The following is an 18,672-nucleotide window of genomic DNA, read 5'->3' on the forward strand; positions in this document are numbered from 1 at the left end:
TGATCGCGCGCCATGCGTCAGCTGACGGCACCTATCTGTACGACGCCAAAACCAGGCAGAGGTACCGGCCCGTGCTTCCGTACTGCGAAAGGGTGCATAAGCACTAGTGAAAGGCGCAGAGCTGTTCATTTCTCGAACATCGCGTAGCGGTGCAAACACCTTTTAGACACGGCCACCGCCCCGGCCACGCCATGGACAACAGCGTACCCGCCGCTCTGGAAGAGCTGGATCCCGATGAACTAGATCTTCACTTCCCGGGTTTAGACGCAAACGTTCCTTGCACCGCTGAAGCCGGTGCCGACGACGAGGGACGCATTCCAGTGTCCTCCTGTCACCTTCTGGAACGGCTGTCCGCCTGGAATCGCTTCCTCTGGCACGTCGGTTTGCAGCTGCGAGAACTCCAGGCACCCGGAAAACTGTCCCTGGTGCGGGTGGTCCACATGAGCGGCGGCGGTGGCCTCCGGCAAACAGAATGCCGTCGCGACGCGCGGCTTCTCTTCCAAGTCCTCTTGCAGCGGCACCGTTGCGTCGTGAGCGTTGACCTCGACGAAGCCATGTGCGAGGGCAGCGGGCTCGGCGAGTACCGAGAACGGGTCGTCTCGGCGCTTCAGCGAAGCACGAGCCTGCAGGCCTTGACCTTCGACATCCTCTTTTGCGACTACAGGTACGCGTGATTCTTCCATCACTGGCTCTCGCGGGGGTATGGTTGGGATTTCACTGTAGCGTTTTAGCTTCGCGCGATCCGTTAGCAATCAAAGCAGTACAGATGCCGAAGCGGTTCCGGCGACAGCTCTAGTATGAGCGCTGGTCAAGGGTGAGCGCGATACTTTAGGTCCACTGCACATGTCTCCCCTCTCCTCGCCACCGCGTTAGACATGTCCACAGGTCTATGCTTTAGAAGACAACCTCTCCATGCCGAGCTTGTGTCCCGAGGTAAATTAATGGAGTGAAGATTCAGGATGTTAAGGGGTAGGGCACCATTACCACTGCATCCCCTTCTGGTGAAACGAACGGCCGACCTCGGAAGTAACGATGTCTTGTCCTCGCCGTACGATGACTGATGTTTCCGTTTATTACCTGCTGTGATGGCAGAGAGCGAGTAGATAGCACAAATTGGATAGAAGGGGGCGGTGTGGGACGTTGACACGCAATCGCCACAACCAGTCGCCGCCTGCGGTACAGTACGCGCAACGCGCAGGGCTTTCGTGCTTGTCTATTTTAAGCATCTGTATTGGATTCTTTACGAGAAGAGTTTTGACCAAGTTGCCTCCTTTCTGCACAGATGGATTCGAGAGGAGATGTTCGGTGCAATAGCCAAGCTGACGAACCTGCAAGAACTCGTTGTCTCGGGCACCGGTGCAGCACCCCCGGTCCTGCTGGACGCGATCTGTACGCTCCTGCTGGACACGACGAGTCTCGCCACCCTCTCGATGTCGCGACTCCTTTTCGACGCCGAAGACAGGTGGCGCCTTGTCGACGCCCTCACGAGCAACGTCACCATCAAGAACCTGTCCCTGCACGGCAGCATCGTGCACTCCTATTTCCCGGACGGAAGGTCCAGGTTCTCCATTTTCCTGGTCGAAAGCATTCGGCTGAGATCTCTGAGCCTAGAAGGAGACAACTCGGATCCTGCCAAAACGTTCCAAGACCTAATGTGCACGATCCCGATGCTCGTCGTTCGCGGCATCCTCCGTAAGCTCAAACTTGCCGGATTACTCCTTAGCGCCGACTGCGTGAGCCTGCTCACCGAACTCGTGGCTCGGAAGGAAGGGCTCCTCGAACACCTCGACATCGGCGGCTGCCGCTGGAAAGCGGAGCCCTCGCCTCGGTCTCCGATCGACGCTGGAACAATGGACTGCGAAAATGCGAAAAAGCGGGTCCCTCCTCCTCAAAACCCGTCTGTTCCTGGCACGACGGGTTAGACGATGCCGCGCGTGTCCCACTCTCGTTTCTACGGCTCAGCTTCGCGGGACTTGAGCCGGAGAACCTCGCACCTCTCTTCAACACTGCCGCCACCGTCGAGTTCCGCGGGACCATCTTGCTCAGAGACGTGGCGCTGGGCCAACTGAAGGAAGTGTGCCGAGTCGTCCGGGAAACCGGCATGAGCGACCGAGTCCGCATAGAAGGAGTGTACCTGGTCGACTCCGCGACGCTAAGTATGCTCAAAGAGTTTCCGGAAGCGTTGCGTCACGTGGCCATCACTTCACTCAGCGAGCCGAGGCAGGAGGTGTTTCAAAACACGGTCCGCCTGGCCTGCAGCTGGTACCAGCTGACCGCGCTGCACCTCTTCCTGACACAGAAAGTCGTCTGCCACGCCGCCACCATTCGCCTGTTGAGCAAGTACGTGAGCGTCGCCACTGCGCTGAGAGAGTTCGCGCTGACAGGTTGTCACCGGCCAGACCTCAGTCTTTGTCTTCGAGCAGCGAGGCGGCCTCACAGCGTTCTTCTCGAAGCCATCTTCGAGAACGTGGGCATCCAAGCGCTGCGAATTGAAGGGCTCCGTCTGGGCAGGGCCAACCTGCGCTTCCTGGCCAACGAGGTGGTCGCCAGCGAGACGCTGTGTGAGGTCTCCTTCGCGTCGTCGGACGAACTCGAGAACCAAGAGTTCGTTGACTTCATCGCTGCAGACTTCTGCGAGAACAGCACCATCTTGCGTTTGCGAGTGTTGGAATCTGCGGACGGAGAACCGCAGGAAGGAAGGTTCGCGGTCGAAGACGTTCTCGGTCGCAACATGGGATACGTCACGTGCGCGGCGCATTTCGTCGCCTTCGACACTCACTTGAGGCGCTGCGCGGAAGCCTTCGAGACCTCCTCCTGCAGTCCAGCCCTGATCGAGAAAGTCCAGGACCTCGCGTGCGTGGATGCTGCCGAGGAGACGCGCATGATTCGAAGCATTCTGGAATAGTCGCGAACCGTGCGAAGGAACTTTATGGGTGTTTTTAGTGAGAGCTGCGAGCAGTAAGACAGAAAAGCATATCGTTGTTCTCTGCTGCTCTACGTGCAAACATCATTTCATCATTTACCATTTGGTCGTCTTGTTGAGCGTTTACGTGTCTGAGTTGGCGTCTGTACATTGGCCCTTTCCTCGAGAGGTTCGTGGTGTGTTGCCCGCTCTGGTCTGAGAGGCTTAGAATCTCGGTACTCTTCGTTTATGTGAACGGTGCGTTCCTACGCAGACAAGTGCCTTGAATTTGGAGTCAGTATTATATTTTAGTCTCATATGCGTCTTTGTCTTTTTATCACTGTTGCACATGTTCATCGGTATTACCGGTACGCATATTTTTGTACCCCCCACACCTCATTTTAGCTTTGACAGTGTTTCGGATTGAAAAAAACAGAATCCTTGAAATAAATGCACTCACTGCTCTTATTAAGGTGTCTCTGGTACAGTTCATTTTCAAAGTAAGGTAGACAGCGTGCAGGTAGAAGCAACGTACTACTTCCGTGAAATGCGCAGTGCTCGGCGATCCAATCGCAATGATCAGACAACATGGCTGCCGGCGCATTTTGCCCCAAATGCAGTAACGAAGCGTCACAAGGTCCCTCGCTTTCATGGTATACCGTAATGCACGATAATGATGATGATTTATCGGCTTCCCCTTTGAAATGGGGCGCTGACAAATAGTTATCCCGCCTGCTCGATTTAATGAGGTGCGTTACAGATGTTTTTCACTCTAGCACATTAGTGTACATCTCCTTAATCCTTTTCATTCCCCTATCTACCTTGTACCGCTACCTATGCCTGTAACAGATATGGTGGTGCCAATCTCTTCCTTACCTTTTTCTTTTCGGCTCGGTGTTCCGATCGCCTTCTGGTGGCACAAAAAGCGCCGAAAGCCATGCGCTCCCGGTATCACGTTTGGATCGGAAATTTGGAACGGAGGTTCACCACGTAAAATCGCCTAATGCAACAAAATGCTGAACGGAAAATATAATTCTATAGCATTACCACGCAAGATCAAATTCCATAGATCACGAATAATACTTGCTTGAAACACGAATTCAGTGTACCCTCCAGTGTAGCTCGTGATTTTACTTTTCAACGTTTCCACGAGCAAATATTAGACAGCTATACGAAGTGCGGATGATAGTTTTATCGGATGTGTGAATTTGTAAACTTATTTACAAATTTGCATTATATATATTGTTCATTACATCGCGAGGGTCTTGAATCCAGCAGCTTTGATGCCTTCAGGTAGCATGTGTGGGTTTATTAATGAACTGGCTTAGCCCAAAAATAGTTCACGTACTACATGACGCCTGTGGTAGATGGGACGTTCTACATCCATTGTCATGGCTGTGAGTGGTGGCGCTGGCTAACACTCCCAGGGTTGGGTTGCTTCTAGCAGATAAACGTAAGTACCCCGAGAGTGGATGGGAGAACGGACCAGCGGTAGGTCGTTTCTTAAGAGCTATTCACGCGTAATGCGAAGGCGTGGGTTCGTATGCCATCTTCGACCAGTAATTTTTTCATCCACTTTCATCTCCATGTATTTATCATTTCTTTAATTCAACCGAGAGCTACGAGTAACTTCCCCCATTCTATCCTTGGTGTTATTGCCTGTTGGCTTCTTATATACGACTATATGCGGGTGCAACTTTAGAAAAAAGAGGAGGCCCCGCCCAGATGACCGAAGCGCGGCAGCCGATTGCCTCCGCGACTAAAGTATTCCCACTCAAAAATCGTGCTTCTGAAACGCTCAATTCTCTGTGTAAATAAAGACTTCTGTATTTTGATGGCTGGTTTAGTAGAGCTCTCATATGCCACAGCACATGCCACATTGCGACAGAACAGCACTGCCAGATTGCGACAGTTGTGTAGCACTGTCGATTGATTGCTGTCCACCAGTGCTCACTGCGCACGCAAGCTGTAGAATGAGCGCTGTGGCACAGTCACGCATAAGTTGTGTTGCCAGCGCTCAATATGGTTTCCCACAACACAGCTCCGCGCTGCTTTTCGGTTCTCTTGATATGTTGCAATTAAAAATTCACAAGACAGTGTTAAGAGAATGGTAAATCGAAAAAAAAAGACATACGAGAAGGTAGGCACAGCAGCTTGTGAATCCGGTCTTAAAGGGACCCTGAAACAATTTTGAGGATTTTCTACAAAGGTACTGAGCCGTTAAAGTAGGGGCGCTATAACGTAAAGCTATTCCAAACTTTTCTATTACAATTCTGCAATCATCCCTCCGCCATTATCTTTTTTAAACCGCCCCCACTTCGCCTGTCTGTCGCCTCTCAGCCTCCACGTTGTCAATGAAACGTTGAGCGGTGTAATTCAAGATATGCAAATCTTCGTTGTTAGTCTTTTGTTTGTTCTTGTGATATTTAGCCTGCTTATAAAGAACTATATTCTTGTTGTTTTTGACGGTGGGACGTTTATTTCGTGTCATCCTTGCTTGTCTTACCTCTAAATAAAAATATTTTAAAGCAATGTTTTGTTATTGCAGTTGGTAATTTTCATCTGTATTATAGTGCATGTTTATAGTGTTTGGATTGCCTTAAGTATCGTACATATCTATTGCATGTTTATAGAGTAACGTCTATAACGATTACTACAGTCTGATGCTTGAATTTCAATAAAGAATGTTTTGGATACAACCATGCGTCTCCTCACGGGATTAAACTTAGTCATGCAAGAAAAGCTTAGCTTCAGAAGGATCGACATCTTAGCTGTGTTGTCTTTTCTACATTCTTGTTCGTCTTGAGTGTACTAAACATTTCCTTAAAGGCTAGCTTTTGCCGAAAACAGAATGCAGATTAACAACAAAGTGAACATATGTGTTGGTGTTTACAATAGCACGCGTTTCAAGCAAGCTTTTTGTTTTCCTTATAATAATAATATTAAACCCGTTGATCGCACTTCGTTCTTTTTAATTTGGTGGAATTAAAAAGAAACATGGCATATTTTCTTTAGCGTAGCAGGCGACTGGGAGGGGGGGGGTCAGTATAGGGAAAGTGGGCCTGTATGGGGGGGCGGGGGGGGCGCATTAACCCAGGGCCCCATTTTTCTTAATCCGGCCCTGGCAGCCATGTTGTCTGATCATTGCGATTGGATCGCTGAGCACTACGCCTTTCACGGAAGTAGTACGTTGCTTCCAGATGCTTCATGTTCCTCACGAAAAGCTGCCCGCTGTCTACCTTATTTTGAAAATAAACTGTACGAGAGACGCGTTAATAAGAGCACTCAGTGCATTTATTTCAAGGATATTTTTTTTTTAATCCGAGACATGGTCAAAGCTAAAATGAAGAATAGGCGAACCGCTAATACCGATGAACATGAGCAACAGTGATTAAAAAAGACAGATACATACGAGACTAAAATATAATACTGATGGCAAATTCAAGGCACTTGTCTTCGTAGTAACGCAGCGTTCGCATTACCGAAGAGTACCGATGTTCTGAGCGTCTCAGGCCAGAGCGGGCAACACACAACCAACCACTCGAGGATAGTGCCAATGCACCGACGAGGACTTAGACAAGTAATGATGGAAATGACGTTTCAACGTATAGCAGCAGAGAACATCGGTATCCTTTTTTGTCTTACTACTCGCGGCTCTTGCTAAAAACACCCATGAAATTTCTTCACACGGTTTGTGACTATTCCAGAATGCTTCGAATCATGCGCGTCGCCTCGGCAGCGTCCACGTACGCGAGGTCCTGGACTTTCTCGACCACGGCTGGACTGCAGAAGGCGGCCACATAGGCTTCCTCACAGCGGCTCAAGTGAGTGTCGAAGACGACGAAATGCGCCGCGCACGTGACGTATCCCATGTTGCGACCGAGAACGTCTTCGACCGCGAACCTCCCTTCCTGCGGTTCTCCGTCCGCAGATTCCAACACTCGCAAACGCAAGATGGTGCTGTTCTCGCAGAGGTCTGCCGCGATGAAGTCAACGAACTCTTCGTTCTCGAGTTCGTCCGAGGACGCGAAGTAGACTTCGCACAGCGTCTCGCTGGCAACAACCTGTTTGGCCAGGAAGCGCATGTCGGCCGTGCCCAGACGGAGCCTTTCGATTCGAAGCGCTTGGATGCCCACGTTCTCGCAGATGGCTTCGAGAAGAGCGCTGTGAGGCCTCCTCGTTGCTCGAAGACAAAGACTGAGGTCTGGCCGCTGACAACCTGTCAGCACGAACTCTCTCAGCGCAGTGGCAAAGCTCACGTACTTGCTCAACAGGCGCATGGTGGCGGCGTGGCGGACGACTTTCTGCGTCAGGAGGAGGTGGAGCGCAGTCAGCTGGTACCAGCTGCACGCTAGGCGGACCGTGTTTTGAAACACCTCCAGTCTCGGCTCGCTGAGTGAAGTGATGACCACGTGACGCAACGCTTCCGGAAACTCTTTGAGCATACTTAGCGATGCGGAGTCGACGAGGTGCACGCCTTCTATGCGGACTCGGTCGCCCATGCCGGTTTCCCGGACGACTCTGCACACCTCCTTCAGTTGGCCAAGCGCCACGTCTCTGAGCGAGATGGTACCGAGAAACTCGACCGTGGCGGCAGTGTTGAAGAGAGGTGCGAGGTTCTCCGGCTCGAGTCCCGCGAAGCTGAGCCGGAGAAACGAGAGTGGGACACGCGCGGCGTCGTTGAACACGTCGTGCCAGGAAGAGACAGGTGTCGAGGAGGAGGGGCCCGCTTTTTCGCAGTCCATCGTTTCGGCGTCGATCGGAGACCGAGGCGACGGCTCCGCTCTCCAGCGGCAGCGGCCGATGTCAAGGTGTTCGAGGAGCCCTTCCTTCCGAGCCACGAGTACGGCGAGCAGGCTCGCGCAGTCGGCGTTTAGGAGGAAGCCGGAAAGTTTGAGCTTACGGAGGATGCCGCGAACCACGAGCGGCGGGATCGTGCGCATTAGGTATTCGAACGTTTTGGCAGGATCCGATTTGTCGCCTTGCAGGCTCAGAGATCTCAGCCGAATGCTTTCGACCAGGAAAATGGAGAACCTGGACCTTCCGTTCGGGAGATAAGAGTGCACGATGCTGCCGTGCAGGGACAGGTTCTCGACGGTGACGTTGCTCGTGAGGGCGTCGACGAGGCGCCACCTGTCCTCGGCGTCGAAAACGAGTCGCAACATCGAGAGGGTGGCGAGACTCGTCGTGTCCAGCAGGAGCGTACAGATCGCGTCTAGCAGGACCGGGGGTGCTGCGCCGGTGCCCGAGACAACGAGTTCTTGCAGGTTCGTCAGCTTGGCTATTGCACCGAACATCTCCTCTCGAATCCATCTGTGCAGAAAGGAGGCAACTTGGTCAAAGCTTCCCTCGTAAAGAATCCATTGAACGCAACAGATGATTCGCGACAAAAAAAAAAAAAAAAAACGTGCGTGTAATCAATATAGATGCTTAAAATAGACAAGCAAGAAAGACCTGCGCGTTTGTGCGTGCTGTACAGCAGGCTGCGAGTGGTTGTCGCCATTGCGTGTCAACGTCCCACACCACCCGCTTCGATCCGATTTGTGCTATCTACTTGCTCGCTGCCATCACAGCAGGTAATCAACGGAAAAATCAGTCATCGCTTTGCGTCATCGCACGGCGAGTACAAGACGTCGTTACTTCCGAGTTCAGCCGTCCATTTTCACCAGAAGGGGACGCAGTGTTAATGGTGCCAAACCCCTTAACGCCCTAAATCCTCACTCCATTAATTTACCTCGGCACACAAGCTCGGCACGCAGTGGTTGCCTTCTAAAGCGTAGACCCATGGACATGTCTACCGCGGTAGCGAGGAGAGGGGACACATGCGCAGTGGACCTAAAGTATCGCGCTCATGTTTGACCAGCGGTCAAACTAGAGCTGTCACCGGAAGCGCTTCGGCATCTGTCCTGCTTTGATTGCTAACGTATCGCGCGAAGCTAAAACGCTACAGTGAAATCCCAACCATACCCCCGCGAGAGCCAGTGATGAAGAATCACGCGTACCTGCAGTCGCAAAAGAGGATGTCGAAGGTCAACGCCTGCAGGCTCGTGCTTCGCTGAAGCGCCGAGACCACCCGTTCTCGGTACTCGCCGAGCCCGCTGCCCTCGCACATGGCTTCGTCGAGCTCAACGCTCACGACGCAACGGTGCCGCTGCAAGAGGACCTGGAAGAGAAGCCGCGCGTCGCGACGGCATTCTGTTTGCCGGAGGCCACCGCCGCCGCTCATGTGGACCACCCGCACCAGGGACAGTTTTCCGGGTGCCCGGAGTTCTCGCAGCTGCAAGCCGACGTGCCAGAGGAAGCGATTCCAGGCGGACAGCTGTTCCAGAAGGTGACAGCTGGACTCTGGAATGCGGCCCTCGTCGTCGGCACCGGCGTCAGCGGTGCAAGGAACGTTTACGTCTAAACCCGGGAAGCGAAGATCTAGTTCATCGGGATCCAGCTCTTCCAGAGCGGCGGGTACGCTGTGGTCCATGCCGTGGCCGGAGGCGGTGGCCGTGTCTAAAAGGTGTTTGCACCTCTACGCGATGTTCGACAAGTGAACCGTTCTGCGCCTTTCACTAGTGCTTACGCACCCTGTCGCAGTACAGAAGCACGGGCCGATACCGCTGCCTGGTTTTGGCGTCGCACAGATAGGTGGCCGACAGCTGACGCATGCCGCGCGATCACTGCGGTTATGGCGTGCGCGCGGGATTGGTTTTTGAGCCTTTTACAAACAGATAACGAATACTGTCCAAGCCGCAGATTGCTGCGGCCACAAATTGAAGTGGCACGACCATAAACAAGTTTTTTTTTTTTTTTTGTTCTGCCAATGCGCCTGCGTGCTAGCGACCATCATGAGTTCCTTCATTTGAACCGTGCACGTCGCGTATACCGGATGTCCCGCGCAACTTGAGCCCAACTTTTAAAACATTCAAATGCCACGTAGCTGGACAGAACTTAGGTAACGTTGTTTGTCGTCGCTTGGAGATACTCAGATAAGTTCTTGCCTACCACTTAATTACATAATTAGTATTCATCAATTAATCAACACGTCAAATATTATTATGATTAGATTAATAGTATCAATGAGGAAATTGCAGGGCAGCATGAAAAATTCCCGATACAGCCTTCTGTTGCTTAATACAAGCTACACAAAAGTGTTTTTCTAAGCATGGGAGAAACACGCAAAGGTCATCGAGCGGCCAGACGTACAGCAATTTTTCGTGTACCCGCCATGGTTGCTCAGTGGCTATGGCGTTGGGCTGCTGAGCACAAGGTCGCGGGATCGAATCCCGGAGGGGGCGGCCGCATTTAGACAGGACGAAATGCGAAAACACCCGTGTACTTAGATTTAGGTGCGCGTTAAAGAAACCCAGGTGGTCGAAATTTCCGGAGTCCTCCACTACGGCGTGCCTCATAATCAGAAAGTGGTTTTGGCGCGTAAAACCCCATAATATTTAATTTTTCGTGTATACGCGTGCTTCTTGCATGCTTGGAAAAGCACGTCCTTCTAATTTGGTACTACGGAGGATGGCGCGCTATGCTCCCGCGCCGCCTAAAATCCAGTTCAAACTGGATCTTAAGGGATGGAACAGAGCCGAAGCGACTGTTGTTTGTCGTCAGAGGTTGACCCGCGTCACTGTGGCACACGTGTAACATAGCACTAAAGCGAGTGACATTGTTTCATCTTGCCGACCGAGCCGGCGAGCGAGGGCAGGGGAGGAAGTCTGAGGCTTATCTGAGCCTCCCTGTTGGTGGAACGAAGTCACGTGGTTGTGTTGGTGTCGTTCCCGCGGAAACAATCGCGCGAGCACAGTGTAATAGAATATCTTCCGGTTCACTATAGCGCGAACATGCGTGCCCTGCCGGCCACGTCATTCGCGCTTTTAGGGCGCAGCTCTTAGATGCCCGTTACTGGGAAGAGCGTCGGCGTCCTACTTCGTAACCGAGCGAACGACCACGGCGAAAGGTGAGAGCAAACGGAGAGCGCAGCGGGGGAGGGAAAAAGCGGCGAGAGCAAAGAGAGCGCGAGTAGGAAAGCGGACAAGAAGGGTACGGCGAAAACGTGCTCCGGTTGAGGTCTTTGTGGACACGATGGCTGCGAGATGGCGCCCGAGCAGCGCGCGTCGTTTTCTTGGAAACAAAGCGCTGCATGAGCGGAGGTCTGTCTGCGGCGGCTGCAGTGAATCGCGCCCACGCGTCGCCCGCGCGATTACTCTTACCATGCACCGAATAGCGAGACAGTCGCGCCACGCTTCGCTCTGTTTCCAAGGTGCCACACGAAACAGATCATCCGCAAAATGAAAACACGTGTTGAGCTGCGCTCAAATTTCGCATTAGCGAATATCGTAATCGTCCGTGAATGTGTTGTTCTTTTTATTTTTCCTTTCTTTATTTTTTCCTCGCGCTAGCGTAATGATATTTGCTTTTGATTGCTGCTCGCAGCCATGCGATTGCGATGATCACGAATGCTGCTATCACGGTGATTGCACTGCGACACAGGGCGATGCCCGCATTCAAAAAGAGCAAACTGAGAGGGCAAGCAACGAGGGAAGGTGCATGTGGCGAGGGGACTCTGAAAGAAGACGCCAGGAGAGGACGATTGTCGCTACCTTCGCCTCACTCAGGGGGCTTAAAACTTTACACCCAATCACTCAATGCGAACCCCACATGCCGCGGTGGTGGCAAAGCCGCCCACTAGACCCACCACGGTCAGGTGCAAAATATCTGTTTGGACTGGTTGTTGCGGTTAGATTGCCTAAAATATATTTGAATAAACTGTGATGTTTACTTTTCCTAACCTGTTTACACCATACACTTCAGTGTATGATGTGCTCATACACCTTCACTCACTTTACCAGAATTCAACAGAAATAATAGTATGAAAAATGTCGTTAAGCTCTGTAACACTCCTTAATGCTACAGAATGCAAGGCTTTGTGCCTGTTATCCTGCTCAATAATAACAATACTCTAAGTTAAAACTGTCTTGCTCCGAAATGCTCTACTAATAAGATATATGGGCTACAGACTGCTTAAAAATTAGAATTTCTCTGCTCTGATCTAGTCACTCCGAGAATCGCTAGAAAATGACTTTGAGCATTCCCACCTGCTGGAAACTGTTTACCGCATAATTTGAATTACTATCAATATGGTTTTGTGCCTACTAAATTCTGGGTCACTCCTATACAGTGGACATACGTCATGGGATAATAACAACAACGTTCTCTCGCGCGAGCGAGGACATATTAGTGCTGCATATGTTTTACCTGCACAGAGCTGGTCTGGCTCCCTCACCGTACTGTCTCCCTCTTGCGGGGAACGTCTCTCACTGATTGTAAAATATATCCTGGATTGCGAAAAAAGAACATTAGAAACTCCGTTCCTCTTTCTTATATTGGACTGAAAACTGTCTTTGGGGGCCTCGACCCTTGGGCACAGCGACAGGGAAGTTGGCGATGCGATCCAGGATTTCATTGCACGGTCCGAAATATTTAGACAATGAAATCAAAACTTAAGGTTTTGCTATAATTCTACAAAGCCCACTATATTAGCTGTACCTTTGTTTTCATTTATTCCTACATTCTATCAAATTCATAAGCTAGAATCTTCCTATTACTTCCCATATATATACCTATTCACAAATTTTGTTTACAGTTATTTAATAATTCTTTTTTTATTGTTATGCGGAACTACCCGATTCTTGGCCAATCTCCCAAAGTGGGTATGGGCCACTAACGTCTATAGGCTCTACATCTACATATTAGTCGTGTCATTGTTGAAGGAATCGTCAACATCATCGTGAAACGCTCCAGCGACGCGTTCTAGCCAGCTCTCCCGGTTGCATGACCAGTTCTTTCTAATTTGTCTCCAGGTAAGTGTCGGGGAAACGCTGCCTACTTCACCCAACAGGGGTTTTGCTGCGCATATGCGACGCAGCATAGGAACCCTGTATAGGCTACAAGAGGCCGGGACTCGTTACAACTCAGCTTCGTCGACAGCCGCTGCTATAGGGCTGCAAAAAAAAAGGAAGCAAAGCGAAAGATTGATTGTCTGAGTACTGCGGCGGTAGCTTAATGGCCAAGGCATTGCGCAGCTGAGCGCAATGTCGCGAGTTCGATCCCGAGCCTTGGCGGCCGCATTTCCCTTTCAGCCAAGGACTCAAGTTCAAAGCTATCGATAACTTCTCTCCGCCAAAACTGCTCAAATGCGAAGAAATGCACTGAAGCCCTTGACGTCCCACTGGTTTGAGTCGAATGATCTTAAGTGCTGCTGACTTGAAGAAACTGAACTTCGGGCTTCCTTTCCTCGATTAGTAGTCAGCTGGCTACAGTAAAATTATTGGGGAACTTTGGAAGGACACTTTATCAGCCTAAATATATTTAACGTTGTTTTAAGCGTCCCTATGAATGTCGGCTGCAACGAAATTTCGAACCGTGTAAGAAGCTTAGCTTCGGATAGCGTACATGTGCTATAGCCTCCGCGCTAAATCTCACGTTCGGAACATAAGTACCTGCGTCACGAAAGGCTCGCCGTGATGGATGTTTTCGTCAGCGAAACTGGAAAAGGTGACGTCAAAGTCTCGGAGGCCATGTGCTGGTTCCAGGTGTCGTCTGTTAAGCTGCTGTGTGTTAAGCCACTGACAAATATAGTAGACGCGTAGAGTACAGCTACAGAAAAACATTCACGCCACTATTTAAATGAAGCGTCTCGTAATTAAAGATCTACGCGCGATTGCAAGTTACCCTCCACTCTATAGCCGGGAGTTTACTCCTCGACCCGTTCGGCCAGCGATCGGCCTGAGCTATGCGTTCACTGACTCTGAGTCGTGATGTGATGTCATGTTGTCTACTTCCGGTGTCTTGGAGCCAGTGTGCGAAGCCTCTCCGACTTTTTCACTACTTGGCCGTCGATCGCTAGCGAGAGCTATCTAAGCAGCGTGTGTTGCGAACGTTATGTCGCAGTTTCCGGTATTCCGATAAGCGCAGGCGAGCTGGGAGTTTTGGCGGATGGGCGGAGACGTAAACTAACGCCCCTTCATACTACTACCGCTATGTTAAAGCGGCTTCAGCATAAACCTGAGCGGCCTAAGAGCGTACTGCACGATGTAGTCACTTGGTGGCGCAGAGCTTCGCAAGCCGAACACAGAGCTACTATTGTGTTAACCAAGTGTAAAACATCTTAACCATTTAAAATGGCAACGTGCTCACGATGGCACTTTTGCGGAAATTTTACACTAGAGACTTTTAGCATGTCTGTTATTCCGGCAAATGGAGGTGGTTTGGGTGGATTACCGGATGGTCGTGGGCGTAAACGTGAGCGGCCATAGCGGTGCAGAAGCCTGGTGGCGTAGAGCTCAACCAGAAAAACGCAGAGCTAAAATTGCAATAACCTACTATATTCTGCTTCGCTGTTGGTGCAATATTCGGTGGCGGCGTAATTGTGAACACAATTACGCTGCTGTATAATATTTACACCAGCAGCTAAGAAGAATATAGTAATTCGCTCCGTGTTAATGTGATTGGGATTTGCCCCATCAGCTGGCGCCACCAATGTGGCCGCTCACGTTTACGCCCCCCCTAATCCGGCAAACCGCCCGCGCTTGCCGGAATACCGGACGCACTAAAATTATCTAATATCAGCAAAGTGGAATACACTTGGTTACTGCTATATATTAGCTTTGTGTTGGTGTACTTTAGCACTGCGCCACCAGGTTGCTGCACTGTGCAGGCCGTTCACGTTGGCGCCTTCTTCGCCCATCCGGCAAAGCGCCCAGTCCGCCAGCATTTAGCGGTATACCGGACAGTTCACAATTGCGGTAATAGAGAATATTAGTGCGTCCGGTATTCCGGCAAATGCAGGCGGTTTGCCGGATGAGCAGGTGCGTAAACGTGAGCGGTAAGATTGGTGGCGCCAGCTGGTGGTGCAAAGCTCAACCACCTAAACACAGAGCCAATTACTATATTCTTCTTAGCTGGGGCATACATTTTCGACAACGGTGTAATCGCGAACACAGTCACGCCGCTGACGAAAATTTGCCCTAGCAGCGAAGCAGAATAAAGTAGGTTACTGCAATTGTAGCTGTGTGTTTGTCTGGTTGAGCTCTACAACACCAGGTGGCTGCACCCCTCCAGCCACATACTTTTACGCCCCGGACCGTCCGGCAATCCGCCGAAACCGCCCCCGCTTGCCAGAATAGCGGGCAAGCAAAAAGTCTCTAATAATCGTCTTGCATAAATTGGCAGCCGCAAACGCGTAGATTCTGGCGCCGATCCGATACCAACAGCCCGATGCGTTGCAGTCACTGCGCTCGCCTGCTGCCTTGCAGAGAGACACAATCTCGCAGCTTGAAATTTCGCCAATCGCTACGTTTGCAGCCCACCACGTAACAAGGGCGAATGGTGGTCCTCGCGAAAAACAAACTTCGCAACAAACACTGACCACGCAGCTCACGTCAACAGGGAGCACGTTGTAACACAAGCAGACGACACTTGCTGTGCGCCAAAAACGTTTGAGTGCAATGATAAATTGTCGGTATGTATTCTCTTTTCGCTACTTTCTCATCTATAGAAATAAATTAGCCAACGTTCCAACTATTGTGAAAAACATTCGTTCACCATAATGTTGGAAAAACTCGATCACGTAATCCGGGTAGTCAACTGAACAGCTCGCCACACTGACGCCACGTGCGCGAGCTACGTAAATTATAACAGGGCGGCTGAAAACACACTGGAGCGGCGCCACTGTGATTGGTAGCGATACATATATTTAAAACCTTATGATAAATTATGCACTTACCCGGAGTGCTTAAATCTGTCCCTTAATTATCGGAAAGACCCACCCTATGAACTCGATGCTTTTGTATAGCGTCGCCAAATCGGTTTAGAGCCCCTCAAAAGGCTTGCAAATAAACAAATTAAACAACCAGCATCCCTGCAGCTTTGCCACTATTACTTCGATAGTACATACTAGTTATTCATCCATAATCAATTTAGCAAAAGTGAAATTTATTTCAATTGCTCTTGAACTTCTGCCATTGCCGTCGTTCTTCATCAAACTTGCCGTAGCACCAGCGAGTGATACATTATAGAGTTTTAGTGCGTCCGGTATTCCGGCAAGCGCGGGCGTTTTCCAGTTCAACGGGGGCATAAACGTGAGCGGCCAGATTCGTAGCGCCAACTGGTGGTGCAAAGCTCAAGCACATAAAGACAGAGCCAATTACTATATTCTTCTTAGCTGCTGGTGTAAATTTTCGACGGCGGCGTAATCTTGTTCACAATTACGCCGCTGCCGAAAATTTGCACCAGCAGCGAAGCTGGATATAGGGGGTTACTGCAGTTCTAGCTCTGTGTTTGTCTGGTTAAACTATACGCCACCAGACGGCTGCACCGCTCCGGCCGCTCACGTTTACGCCCCCACACAGCCGGCAATCCGCCCCCGTTTGCCGGAATAGTGGACACGCTAAAGGTGTCTGTTGCTGTGCCCTAATCACTAGCAAGTCACCCGGAATAGCGTCGCTATATAACATCGTGATGTTGCAGAATACGTGCTTCCACTTTCAGGTTCATCAACTTGCGAGCATGTCGTACGCACCGGCTTACGCCCAGGCCTACAGCCAATACGGCCAGATGACTACCAACGCGTCTGCCAGCGAGATGACGTACGGCCTCACAGCATCCAGCTTCATCAGAGGTATCCAAAATGGCAATCGCCGTCGCGCATAAAAGGATAGCATAGCTGTAAATAAAAGAATGATTATGCAGATCCCACGCAAATCTTTGCCTCTGTGTGAAGCAAAGCTTTCACAAAACGGATAATTATGTTCTATATAACTGTTCATATTCCGCGACGCGTTTTTCAGCATAGCGATTACGTGCCTGACCGGCAAATCGAGAGGACGCGGAAAGCACCGATGTGGCTTCCCTAATGGGAGAGATGCAAGAAAAATGGCGTGCTTTTGTTTCGTTTTTGTTTTTTCCTACGCAGTCCATCTAAAACTGCAAATGTGCACTTGCACGTAATCAAAGTATCCGCAGATTGCACTGCCTCCGCGATCAGCGCACATTTTATCACCTTATCCCTGGGATCAGCCTAGTTTAATTTATATCACTATGTCTCCAAGGCCGGAATACCTTACTCGGCAAGAAGCCGACCAGTCCCTCAAAACTCCAGGAAAAGAATGCATAAAGAGATTCGCTTTATTGAAAGGATTGTGCGCTTAAAGGCTTATGTTTGTTGCACTGATGAATGACGATACTAGCTACCGTTTGTTGATTCAGTGCGTAATTCAGTACTGAATAGAGACCACAACGGGCACGTCTGCGGCGTATAGTACCAGGTGCGGTCACATACAAACCGATTCGTTACATGAGCGTTGTCCTGTGTGTCAGCCACAGGGAAAGACACCGGCAACAGTACGCAAATTCCGGGAAAGCCCAAGTACTGAGCTTCGCATTAACAAAGTAGGAAAGGAAACACGAACTAAATAACGGGATGGGAGTGTGGGAGGCCGGTTGGGAAAGAAGAGGCATTATCCGGGCTATAAATGAGCAAACGAACACATTGATAATGCGCGTAGACTACGCCGTTTACCACACAGGAAGTTAATCTTCCTCACGTAACCTTTAGCGCGATAGTCTTAAGGGCCCCGCGTCCCAGAAAATCCGTCGTCGGTGCCGTCATCGCTTCAGCAAAAAGAATTTTGATCTAAATTCTAAACCACGCATAGCCAACCACTCTTCCACCACCAAAGTTTTGCGAGTCCACCGCTATACGGCGTGCCGCATGATAACATCGTGGTTTTGGCACATCAAACACCATATGTTCTCTTTTTTTTTTCTTAGTGTGAAGCGCTGAAGTCTTAGGACAATGCATCCTAAAGAAACAGACGCAAAACATATGACAGGTTTTCTATTTATTTCTCTTCTCTTTATTTCAGATGACAAAAATGACGGGTCAGTATACATAGTCTGTCGACTTGGCCTTGACCTTGATCGAAACGCTCCAAGGTTACCCACGTATTCGAACGACGAATTCTTGAGCGACTCCCCAGCAGCAACAGTATTTTGTAAGCGTCGCCCTTAAAAGCGAGAATCACCCGAAGGGAGTGATCGCCGATTCCTTCAGCTGACAAGTATGAGCTCGCTCAGCTCCGCCGAACCAAATTAAGCCACGCACAAAAAAAAAAAACACCTCAGACAAGGTACTAATGACGCGATTCGTTGCATTCCAGCCACGTCACGCTAGTCTGCTCACTGAATCAGCATTATGGAGAGTTTCAGGTTAGTGGACGCAAGCGGCTTGCGTACGCAAGAACCAGGGCCGACGGTACTGCGCATGCGCAGACTCAGGCGTAGGGGTCTGCACATGCGCAGTACCGTGGCCCTGACCCGACTTTGCCTTGGCCCCGACTTGGCCTTGACCTTGATCGAAACGCTCCAAGGTTACCCACGTATTCGAACGACGAATTCTTGAGCGACTCCGCAGCAGCAACAGTATTTTGTAAGCGTCGCCCTTAAAAGCGAGAATCACCCGAAGGGAGTGATCGCCGATTCCTTCAGCGGACAAGTATGAGCTCGCTCAGTTCCGCCGAACCAAATTAAGCCACGCAAAAAAAAAAAAAAAAGAACACCGCTGACAAGGTACTAATGACGCGATTCGTTGCATTCCAGCGACGTCACGCTAGTCTGCGCACTGAATCAGCATTATGGAGAGTTTCAGGTTAGTGGACGCAAGCGGCTTGCGTACGCAAGAACCAGGGCCGACGGTACTGCGCATGCGCAGACCCAGA

General features: G+C 50.5%; 1 protein-coding gene across 1 annotated transcript; it reads right to left on the reverse strand.

The window, feature by feature from the left end:
* Positions 1–6,174: 6,174 nt before the first annotated feature.
* LOC126525722 (uncharacterized) lies at positions 6,175–10,068 on the reverse strand. The gene is made up of 2 exons (XM_050173640.3): positions 8,905–10,068; positions 6,175–8,215 (listed from the first exon to the last, which is right to left on the reverse strand). The coding sequence occupies exons 1-2, from the start codon at positions 9,375–9,377 to the stop codon at positions 6,601–6,603; spliced, it is 2,088 nt and encodes a 695-aa protein (XP_050029597.1). The 5' UTR covers positions 9,378–10,068; the 3' UTR covers positions 6,175–6,600.
* Between the last annotated feature and the right edge of the window lie 8,604 nt (positions 10,069–18,672).

This window comes from Dermacentor andersoni, chromosome 8 (assembly GCF_023375885.2).
Source record: "Dermacentor andersoni chromosome 8, qqDerAnde1_hic_scaffold, whole genome shotgun sequence".
Taxonomy (NCBI): Eukaryota; Metazoa; Arthropoda; class Arachnida; order Ixodida; family Ixodidae; genus Dermacentor; species Dermacentor andersoni.